At 35.3% G+C, this 12,388-nt stretch overlaps 1 protein-coding gene across 1 annotated transcript in view; it reads left to right on the top strand.

Annotated features, from left to right (window-relative positions):
- LOC137395025 (succinyl-CoA:3-ketoacid coenzyme A transferase 1, mitochondrial-like) overlaps nt 1-12,388 on the top strand; it is a 36,841-nt gene that overhangs the window by 21,861 nt on the left and 2,592 nt on the right. The window contains exons 9-10 of the mRNA XM_068081811.1: nt 9,380-9,577; nt 11,971-12,060. Of these exons, the coding sequence (XP_067937912.1) occupies nt 9,380-9,577; nt 11,971-12,060 (288 nt within the window). The remainder of the gene's footprint in view (nt 1-9,379; nt 9,578-11,970; nt 12,061-12,388) is intronic.

Genomic DNA, 12,388 nt, shown 5'->3' with positions numbered 1-12,388 from the left:
TAAGATTAATTGATATATTTGTTGTTTGTCTATATAAAGTCTGTTTCATACTGACTGATGTTTGAAAATTTTATTGACTCAAACTAACTGAAATATAAACGTTAAGTTCCCCATTTTGTTTTCATTTCTCTTATATACCTTTATTCTGATGAGCCAGGCAACATCATGACTACTTAGTTTAGATTTGGTATTTCCCAAAGTCAGCTGTAAGAAAATATCCTGTGCGTAAAACAATTGTCCTACCGATAATAAACAAATGTACACCTTGGTAGGAAATTGTTGAAATTTTAATAAATTTCTTATCTAGGTTGATGATGACATTATTATGAACTGAATCAGTTTGTATAAATGTGAGTTGAGTAAAATTGATCACTTTTCAAGTCATACCAGGTGCTTTTATATTTTAAAACATTCTCAACATGATTAGACAAGGAAGTATATAGGCCTTTACACCCATATGTTAAAAGAATTTGCCGTGCCTCCATTACCTATTCCATGCCTAAACTCAGAGAAACAATGCAGTATGTTTCAGAATGTAAATTTGCAGTATTTCATTTCTCTTATATACCACTTTATTCTGATTACACATTTTTCTTACTGAGTAATTAATTATTCCTATGGTTTGTTTCCCAGCTGTTACTCCTATTATTGTGTTCACTAGAGGTGAAACTCTTTCAGCTATGTTTGAGCAATAGTGTGCCTGTTGAACGAGTTTTGTGAAGATGCCTTCCTGAATAGCAATGTCACTTGGTTAGTGTTTGTATAACTTTTTCAAGACAGATTAATATATTTGTTGGTTGTTTTTTTAGTTATGTATATAATGAAGCTTTTTATTTGATTTGAGTTTATAATTCATTAAAAGTAAGTTTTGGGCTAGCAAAGCTTTAACCTTATGCTTCTTTTGTTAGTAAATTCATGCACTCTAGTCCATCACTTATGATCTCCCATTTCCTCGTAGCAGTCTTTTTTTATTATTTCAATATGTGATAGGATGCTAGATATTTTGTGTATATTCTAAAATATTTTGCCATCTGTTGGTCTTGTTGTCTTATTTAAGTTTTTTTTGTCTCCGTGGTTTGCACTCAAATCACTGATTCGTATCACGAGTTGTCTCTTATTGTCGATAGGCTCCATTTTTGTATATAGTTTGATATACGAGTTTTTATTGTCAGCTTTTCATGAGAACTACTATATTCTCGCTATGATGTTTACTGGGCTATTCATCAGACATCTACATCTATGCTTTCTATAATTTAGTTAGTGTTTTAGGCAACTGTGATTGCTCCTTTTCTGTTTTTTACTGTTATCTTTTAAGAGTACATGTAAGCCTCTTATAATGTGATGGCTGTTTCATCGAACGTATTTATTTGACTATAAGATACATGCGTGTATAAGCTGCATCCCCATATTGGACATGAAAAGCAATAGAAAAAAATTTAACGTTTTTATTTGTTATCACATAACATTCACATACCATCACTGCTGTCACTGTCCTCGAATAAAATAGCCCAGTCTTCCTCTAGAACATCCATATCAGCAAGATATCCTCAACTTCATCGCTTTCCTCATCAAAGCTGTCATGGTATACTTTATCATTCCAATTCCATCTAGAGAATTGTCAATTCGGGTTTTCAAAAAGCTTTTTTCATATCTTCAGAATTGTCATCCCAAACACTTTACCCAGGATAGCTACAAAGAGATGCTTTTTTATGTTGCAACCTTTGGGCACAGACTTATTGGCTTTGAATGACATTTAAACAGGCCTCTTTTGTCTCGGCCGCTCTTTAAAAGTCTTGGTAACACAATACCAAGTGGCTGAAGCGCAGCAGTAAAGTCATCTTGTTTACCTTGTCTAATCATATCTTGTGATGTTTGTATCCAATTTAGAGCATATTTCACCTTATCTGTTTTGTGGGCATGAAAATGATCACAGACAGGAAGAGCTGTCCTTTGCATCATGCACCTGATCTGTTGTTCCAAGTGTTTCTCAGTCAGAGTTTGATACTGGCCTCAACTATCCATCCTTTATAGTGAAAAAGCACAAAAATTCTAGCAGCATCTTTTCAACTTTTTGTTTTTTTTTCATTTAAAATTAACTTTTGGTTGCTTCAGCTTGATGCCATTTGCTATGCGAGGAAGCGCAACAGTAAAATTGGTCGTTCATGGCCAGTTGTTTTCATCAGAATGGGTTTCCTGTCTATGAACAGAAAATGTTAAAAATTGAATTTGCGACAATATCACAGGAAGTACTAATACGCGTATGCCATACCTTTGGGATCTATGGTACTGCTTGAAGGCATGTCAAAGCACATGGCTGTTTTATTCGTATTTCCTATTAGCTCAATTTGAACTGGTGTACTTTTCTCTGTTGAATAATAAGTCTGTGGAAGGACATATTTGTTCCTTCAGCCCACATGTCATGTTTTTAAGATCTTGCTCTTCACTTGCAAAGTATGGTCCATGCGTTTTGTGAGTTTTTGTACCCAGCCAATGCATGCCTCAAATGACGGATCGGTAAACTGCTTTAAAACACTTTGCTTGATACAAAGCATGGTTGCAATATAACCGCTGTTACTTTTTTCTGTAACCCAATCAACAATCAAATTTTATCCAATCCATTGTATAAATGTTGCTTTCTCAGTCGTGCTTTCTTGTTTTAGGCATTTCAAGCAAACTTTCTTTGGCCTTACACCAATGTCGAACAAGTTTTTTGAGATAGTATATTTACGCTCTGTAGATCTGTTTCCATGTTCTTCTACAAGTTCTACAACCTTCCGTTTAAAAGCAGCATCATAACACCAATGCTTACTGTTAAAGTTCATAACGATTAAGCAATTTTTGCAAATGAAATACTTGCTGTGACACGTTTTGCTCCAGTATGATGTAGCACCATAGTCATGGGCAAAAGCACATTCTAATTAGGTATGCGTGCCACACGCTTTAGCATGTAGGATGGCAAGAAAATACCTCAACAAAAGTCATTCATGTATAAGTCGCACCTGACTTTTTGGGTGGTATTTCAGTTCAAAAGAGCGACTTGTGTTCGTAGTACTATATGTTAAAGTGTACAGAACTTCATCTCTGTTGTATTTCTTAAGTGTTGTATCCGGTACTCTTTCTCACATTTTCATCTCATCTGCCCAATTTATAACATGGGAAATAAGTTGTTTATTTTTCAAGTCTTTGTCAGGAGTTGTCTGTAACCTTTAGAATTAAAAGACAGTTTTAAAGTAGATTGGGCCAATAGAGAACACTAATCAAACCTGTTTACAAGATGCTTAAAAAGTTTAGGTTGAACTATAATGAGACTTCAACAGTGAAAATTTAGTACAAGTGTTATTGTTTAGTTCCCCTCTAGGAATTTGAATACCCTGAACTTGTTGCAGTGGTAATTTTACACGATTCACCCATGAGGGATGTGAAACAGCTGGCCCAAAATGCTTGTATTTTCACCAAAATACTAGATGTTGACGAATTTATAGAATCGTTACTTTTACTTTCTAAAAGTCTATATAAGTATCATATTACATGAACTTTACATGATGTGAAGCAGCTGCAAATAATGAATTTTAATGTTTTATTTCTTCAATATAAGAGCCTGAATCCACTGATCTCTATGCAGTAATCACATTATGTGAATTATACAAAAATATAGTAATGCAGCTTCACAACATACAATTGAAATTAGCCAGTTGTCTTTCATCTTCATCTAAAAAATCAATCGGGTTACATACATTTTTCTCTGATCCAATAATTGTTCTTAGTTCTGTTTCTTTTTTTGTTCTATTATTCTGAATGCTAGACGTGAAAAGAAGCCCTTCAGCCATGTATGCTAAAAAGCTTGGTAGCCACATTCCTTTGTAGTAATATCACTTGGTCAGAGTTGATGTAACTCCTGAAGATGAATTAATATACTTGTGTCGGTTGTATATCCATGTATAAAACCTGGTTTATACTTGTACTCACTTGTAGCACATAGAAAAACAAGGGATTTGAGTGTAAACACTGCACATAGTGAACTTATATCTGCTCTGCCATGCAATTGGGAATGTTTTTATGGTCAGTTTTCTCTCACTTGTTAGACCTATGTAAGCATTGATGAGGTCTCTCTGTGTCAAGCCACATTGTATTTGGTAATGTAAAATAAATTGTAAGTATTCACAACATTGTAAAACAGTTCCATAGCTGTTTACGGCGATGTATATAGTCTCAAAGGTAGACGGGGAAACCTGTAGTTGTTTGAATGAAGTTGGTAAAGCCGAACTTCTTGGTAGTAATGTAACAGGGTAGTGTCTGTCTAGCTTCTTTTAGGCAACACTTACCTTATATACTTCTACTTACACTTACCCTATATACTTCTACTTACACTTACCCTATATACTTCTATTTTCTGTAGAAATGCATGAGACTATTCATGATAAAACTTTAAAACTGTTTTGAGCAAGATGATGTTTGGTTACTCTCTAATTCCAATCAATAAATTGTCACTATTAAGTCACTCTTCAACATAAGCTATGTAGGATATTTTACTCATTGAATAGGATGAATATTAAATACTTTTTTATATCTTCATTATCAATTTACGTAGTTATGCATTTGCTATGCAACACGGTGGAAAATCTTTACACCAATTATATTCTTGCATCTTTTCAGTATTCAGTTTTAGGAAAGCATCGAGGTTTTCCTTGTTGTGTCACTCAGCCGTATCGCTGGCGGGTCCCAATCCAATACATTTTATATGCATCTTCCTGAATAGTTTTAGGACGGCGTAGCGAAACTTCTCATCTGAAATCAAAAATGCTGTAATGTTGTTGACATTTGTCATGCTATGTGTAAGGAAATCATACTACCTGTTAATGGATTTTATATAATAATAAGAATTTTATACAAGGGACACTACATTTGTACATTTTCATCCTGATAGAGTTTTATGTTGTAAGAAACAGTTGTAGAGTGAGAGGGAAACATCTGAAGAGGTTATGAAATAATGTGTAACATATGTTGTTGAATCAAAACTCAAAAAAGAATCGAAAGAAAATGAACAGTTGGGAAGTTAATTGTGAACATAAATTAAATAGTTTATTATTAATTGAGTAGTTTATTATTAATTGAGTAGGTTTTTACAGTATTTCCTCCAATCAAAAGCTTTAAGAGACAGCAAAATAATCAAAAAGAACACAATTTTCTGTCTCACTAATTTTATTTTCTCCACAATTTTAATGACTGATTTAATAATTTAACATTTTTAAGTCCCCTTTATGCAATATATATTATGCAATCATTATGTTATCCAACTTTAGTTTTTGGCTGTATGCAGAGTTACACATTATTTTAGGGTCGGAATATTTAGTTATTCAATGTAGTAAAAGACATTCAATCTTCTAGTATTCTAAAATCTTTCTACATGTAGTCCCCATAGGATCTGTAGTCCCCAAAGGATCTGTAGTCCCCATAGGATTTGTGTTATAAGTGTGTAAATTATTCACTTTAAAAAGTAGTTATAGGTGAAGGCATAATTGCAATAGTGATTATTCTTTGCCATAGTTGAGTAGATTTATAAATCAAACTGCTTTTAAAAATTTTAAATAATAGAAAAGATTTCACTTTTTGCTTTTTAATAAATGCAAAAGTGTAACCTCAGCTGTGTTTGGACAACTGGTACAGGCGTTGAATTATGTCATTTCCTGTTTTCTAGCTTATATTTATGTCTATGGAACTGCCTTTCCTTCTTACTATTATTATAATGATCATTCAAATTGAATCCTGCTCATGCTTTTTTATTCAAGTCTAAAAATGAAGTTAATGTAGCAGGACGTGTAGTATTGTAAGAGTTAACGAATCAATTAAGTTTGTTAACCCTCTATTAACAAATCAATGCTAATATTTCATTTCATCCAGTCTATCAAATGGCTGGATTCTTCACAGATGTTAGAGCCCGATTTGTTTCGTATTTCTCTGACACATACTTGTGGTTCAGTTGAAATGGTTTATTCCTGCTTCTCAGTGACTTTTTTGGCTCTGTCATTTTTGGGATATATTTCATCATATTTTTGCAGCCACACTTGTGAATTAGCCCGTCTTGACAGTAAAATCTTCCTTTTCTACTAAGTCTTTCAGCGAGCTCACTAATTTGGAATGTGGTAAAATCTTACCTTGCCAATGGTCTGCTGCGTTCCATTCATGATAAATTTAGAAAACATTGATAAATACCTTTTATGCTTGAAGCAAAGCCGTGTTAAGTACACAAACTTTTTATTGTTATAGCTATACTGTGTTCAAATTACTTTACTCATATTAGCAACACGAAGGCCATGTTCACCTCTCTTTACTTACAACTAATCAATTAACTTTTTACATGACAGCAAGCAGAAACAATTTTTATTTTATCACATAGAGGTCGGATTTATAAATTGCGAAAAAACTTTTACAGTTCGAAATATTGTGCTTTAGTGGTTTTAGGGTAAACCATTTTTACTAATTTTATGCCGTTTTGGGATCCATTATTTTGGTTCAAGTCATTCATGTATTTATCTGGTTCTGTCTGACCTTATTCTCTGATCTCAACTCTAATCCTAGTCTCAGGGTTAAGTGAAGAATTGTAGTCTTTGTTGCTTGCATTGAAGTTTAATTTGCTTTATTTGATATATGCGTCAGTGTTGCCTAGGGCAATCGTTTTCTTTACAGATGATGCTGTGCATCCACTTTTATGTGTTCTGTTGATTTGCTTTGTTCAGAGTTTGGTTTTATTGGGTCAATATTTTTCTAATGTCAACTGAAAAAGATAATTTTTACATGACATGCTGTGAAGTACTTCAGGTGATTATTAATTTTTGTCTCTATTTTTATTTTGATCTTGCATTATTTTCAGTAGGTCAGGCTGTTCCAAGTCAGTTGTTTCTTTTTCTGTTTTTGTATAATAGTTCCTTCATTTGTTCTCTGGTACATAGCAATAGCCAATGTTATTCTCTGGTGCATAGCTATAGCCAATGTTGGTCTCTGGTGCATAGCTATAGCCGATGTTGGTCTCTGGTGCATAGCAATAACCAATGTTATTCTCTGGTGCATAGCTATAGCCAATGTTGGTCTCTGGTGCATAGCTATAGCCGATGTTGGTCTCTGGTACATAGCAATAACCAATGTTGGTCTCTGGTGCATAGCAATAGCCAATGTTGGTCTCTGGTGCATAGCTATAGCCAATGTTGGTCTCTGGTGCATAGCTATAGCCGATGTTGGTCTCTGGTACATAGCAATAACCAATGTTGGTCTCTGGTGCATAGCAATAGCCAATGTTGGTCTCTGGTGCATAGCTATAGCCAATGTTGGTCTCTGGTGCATAGCAATAGCCAATGTTGGTCTCTGGTACATAGCTATAGCCAATGTCGGCAAGTACTCAGCAATGCTATCTTTTCATTTTTTTTTTAAATTTTGCTTTGATGGAAGAAATAATAGTCAATCTGGCCTTGATAGTTTTGGTAGTTTTTCTGTGTATGAAATAGGCAATTGCACTATCAAGCTTTGTAAAATGTCTATAGCTGCTAATTACGAGGTCAAATGTAGCGGCAAAAATTCGATATCTTCTGTTAGCTATTTTGAAGTTATTGATAATTTCGCTGAAGGTAACACAAGTTTCTTTTTTAAAAGGCTGCTTTACCGTCAACTTGATCAATCATTTCTGTGTCCACCGCAATTATTGTGCTTGTCTCTAATTTTTTCATAGACGTCCATTGGGTCAAATTGATTAGTAGAGAATTGTGTACTTGTCTGGATGAACAAAGAAATTTATTGCTTGCTGCATGAATGCTTCAGTGGTTGACAGGTAGATAATTGCAGTCCGCTTCCTAGCAATATTTTACTCCATCCATTTACAACAAGCCTGTTTGCAAGACCATAATTATTTCTTTAGGGTATCAATTTTACCTGCTATACAGATAATTATTCTTCCAAATCATAAGAAATGTTTGCACTGAATGACTAACTTAGCTCAGTCAGCCTATAAACCGAGGTGTTTTAGAATTTGATGTATGGCTGAGTTCAACCAGTTGGTTCAGCTACCCATTTCTGTTTTCAAAAGGCTTGTTTCTATAGAGCGTTTTCGATGGCATTTTCTCAGTTCATAGTTCTAGGCAGGCTTTTGTGGCTTGCGTCAAAGCATTCAATGTGTGTAACATTTTTGTTTTCATCAGAGAGAAGAGTTGTTCACATAGTTCTTTGCTGGCAGCATTGAGAGCATCTGAGCAGTTTAGATGCGTTATTGAGGCATTGTTGAGGCATTGTGTTGAAGAAGAAACTAAAACCATGCAGCGCCAACAGTTTTGATTGAAGCTCATCATTTGATTTTGTCAGCAAATTGTGCTAGGCAGCGTGGCAGGAGAAATTTGCCCTGACATGATTTGGCAGCAGGGAAAAATGCTCCAAGCTTCCATGAATTCTCTGAGGCTTCCACAGAAACAACTTAGTTTAAAAGGTGCTCACATCTTGCATGCGTGTTTGTGATGATTTTCTGGTATCTGCAGGTTAAGCACATCGCGATGCTCACAATGTCAGACAGAAGTGCAAACTAACACAGAAACCTTTTTTTCTCAGCTCTGTTATATCCTTCCCCTTGTTTTCCATAAACAGACAGATTTCATCAAAGCTCAAAAAATTGGTTCAATACTTTTTCCCTGCTTAGTAATCTCACCTCTGTGTGATAGGGTAAATATCTGTGTTCCAAATCCATCTTCTCCAGAAGACTTGAACTTGTAGTAATACAAACCTTTGCCTCTTTCGATGTGACTACTCATTTTATAAAGCTAATACAGTACATATTCCATTGGAAGAGTTTTGACACTGAGTGCCATTTGAAGGCTTTGCCATTCGTGATGTTTGGTACAGTGTTAAACTGTAAGTTTACCAGCATCTTTCTCTTGTAACTTCTCCTGAATCTACTCTTTTGACTGCACATTGCAGGTGCACCATCTGTTGTCAGTCCCACAAGTTTATTCCAAGTCAGGCTCCTGCTATGGCTATATTTGAATACCCCTTCAAAGATATCTTTTTTCTATGGTGGTGCCATGTATAGATTTTAATCTTAAAAGTTCCTCTGTGATGCACAGGCTCGCGCCTACTCCACGGATAACCATTGACAGCTGCCAGTATCAGATGTGTCACTGCACTTATTCATGACAAGGGAATGCAAAACAAAAATCATTTTTTACCCCTTCTTACTTATTGCTTTTAAGGTTTAGATATTTAATTCAATTTTGGTGTTGCATCTAGCTATGCTGTGATCTAGCAACTGAATTCCTAGATCTATATTTTAATCCTAGATTCCTAGATTTCTATCCCGATTGTAATCTCTGACCATATATGACCATTAACAAATTTCTAACTGTTTTAGGGTCCTTTTCCACTAGCGGGTCAAGAAGATGCTGATCTGATAAATGCGGGCAAAGAGACAGTCAGTGTGGTGAAGGGCGCATCTTTCTTTTCTAGTGATGAGTCCTTTGCCATGATCCGTGGTGGTCACATCGATCTTACCATTCTTGGGGCAATGCAAGTGTCTAAGTATGGAGATTTGGCTAACTGGATGATACCCGTAAGTGCGGAAAACAATCACTATGTTTCCATGGTGCGCAGTACTGCGAAGCAGCCCCCCTCCGAAGTCGAGGGGATTGTACGTTTCCATGCTGCGCAGTGGTTTTCAGAATTTCAGCAAATTAGCCAGAGAAGAGAAATTGTATAAATCGAATCGCCTGATGGAGAAATAGAATCGATCGCGGATACCGAACGTCATAAACGGTCTTTTTATGATTCTGTCGTCATTATACTTTTATTTACAATACACATTCACAAGGTTTTACAAACCTTAACACACTTTTTACAAAGTAATATATTTTTAATAAGTATTTTTAAGTAATATATTATTTATACGTTAATTTAGGACTTGCCACCTATTTTTCGAAATGTGTTGGCATCGATAACAAAGTCCAGGAAAGTAATCACCTCATCATCCTCGTGAATGCAGACCATAATTAAATTTAAGTGAAAGAAGATCGGAAGAATAAAAAAAAAAAAAGATTAGCAGGACAACCTTTGTACTAGTTTATGGCCTTCGAAGAATCCGTATCCACGGCATGAGAGCTATGCGCAGCCACTGCGCAGTCGCTGTTTCTTTGCTGCGAATTTGCACTGGCTTCGCACTGATCAGTGCGCAGTGATTTCAGTGCGAAGACGCCGTTTCCATGATTCGGAGATAGCGCAACTCTGAAGCACTGCGCATCATGAAAACATAGTGTATGTAAGGCTTTGCAACGGAAACCTAAAACATAGTTTTATAGTATATCATATGTTTGTAGATCTATGAAATATTACCGTGCATGCAAAAGAAAAATTGCAAAAAGTAAAAAGGTAGCAGAGAGCAGCAGCCTACGCTTTGATTCATTTTTGGTGGAAAATATGTGTGATCAACTATTCAATTTTTTTATTAGTTGTAATTTAGGCATTAACTTTGCGCACAAACTTGAATACATTTGTTAAAAATCTTCAAAATAATATTGTCCATTCAGCTATAAAAACCATCTAGTCTTGAAATATGTGACTTAGTATTCAGGATATACAGATATTGTTAGGAGCCATGATATTTTTGAAGTAATATAGGGTGGAACAACCTCATATTTATTCCTGCCATGTAACTACTAAGGAGTTCATCCATGTATTTCAAGCAGTACTGTCAATAGCCAATGAGTGGCCGAATGTTTGTAGATGCTCGTTAGGTTTTTGTTTCATACATTACCTTGTATTATAAATTTGGTTTCGGACCACATTTAACATAATAGTTACTCACTAAATATTTAATACTCATTAAATTTACTTTCTAAATCAAGCTAATTATTCACCAGTTTTTTACCAAGACTTATCATTGCGATTTATTCAATTGTTATAACAGTTTGGTGGCCTCCAATGTTATAATTCACATCCGCAAATGGTGTCTGGCTCTAGGTTTATGCTATCCATGTGTATGCTGAATGTACCATGACAGACATTAGTTAAAGATTGACTTGCAACAAAATTCATATTACAGTTATGTGATATGAAAAGATTCACCATGTTTATACTCTGTTGTGTTGTAGGTGCAAAATATGTGGAAATGTGATTACAAGCTCTTGAAAGCTCAAAAACGAACAGTTAATCGCAGCCACACGAGACTGCTGTAGTTTCGATTCTCTTTCCAAAATGGCTCAAATGTGATGTAGCGGTGTTAGATGGTTTCTGTTTACACTTTCATGCAACCTTATTCGTCGAAATATTTTCACAAATATACTTCACCCATTCAATAAAACCATGTCTATTGTTCTTACGTATCTGTTTTATCGTCATCGAAATGCTGTCACTTTTAGCACTGATATCTTATAACTTACCGTAAAAATTCATTTAATTTTTTAGCCTTAGCTTGTAGGAGTACATATCATTGTCTGATAATTATGACGAGCCTGTTGGTCACTTGTGATAATCGAAAATTGCTGCAGAAATTATTTGCGAAGTACTGGGTCACATGATCAGATTACGACTTGCCGATTAGACCAAACCGAAACAAAACTGTAGTAGCGAGCATCTATATTAGATACAGGGTCTTCAGTAAAACCCGAAGTGTTTGTCATAAACTAGTGCTACGATAAGTTTTATATTGAGCTTTTTATTGGCCTTTCAATTCACGGGAGAACATCGCGTGACAAGACAATAACCAAATTTCATGACTACGTCAGACAAATAAAGAGATTTCAATCTACGGCGGCTTTTCGTTTTTGAGCTTTTAAGAGCTTGTAATCACATTTCCACATATTTTGCACCTACAACACAACAGAGTAAAACATGGTGAATCTTTTGATACCAAATAACTGTAATGTGAATTTTGTTGCAAGTCAGCCTTCAAACATTAGTAAAGCAGTCAACCACTCCAGCCTTACGGACTCACAGCAGTTTTCTTTGTAGGGTAAGCTTGTGAAGGGTATGGGAGGGGCGATGGACTTGGTTTCTAGCCCCAAGACTAAAGTTGTAGTCACTATGGAGCATGCAGCCAAGGTGTGTACTATTCTGCAACTTTTAATTAACTTGTTTTTTTACAGTTGAAATCGTTTAGTCATTCCGTTGATATAATAGTTTGTGAATTTGATGTTTGAGTAATTAATGATCTTGGTGATAGGTAATGAATAACTTTGATGGTAGGTAATGGTTATCCTTGATGTTAGGTAATAAGTAGTGAGTAACCTTTATGATAAAATAATGAGTCACTGTGATGGTAAGGTACTGAGGCTATGTGATGGTGAAGTGCTGAGGCTATGTGATGGTAAAGTGCTGAGGCTATGTGATGGTAAAGTGATGAGGCAATGCGATGGTAAAGTGATGAGGC

The sequence above is a fragment of the Watersipora subatra genome, chromosome 4 (assembly GCF_963576615.1).
Source record: "Watersipora subatra chromosome 4, tzWatSuba1.1, whole genome shotgun sequence".
NCBI classification, from domain to species: domain Eukaryota; kingdom Metazoa; phylum Bryozoa; class Gymnolaemata; order Cheilostomatida; family Watersiporidae; genus Watersipora; species Watersipora subatra.
The sequence above is the reverse complement of the archived record's forward strand: the minus strand, read 5'-3'. Positions and strand labels throughout refer to the sequence as shown.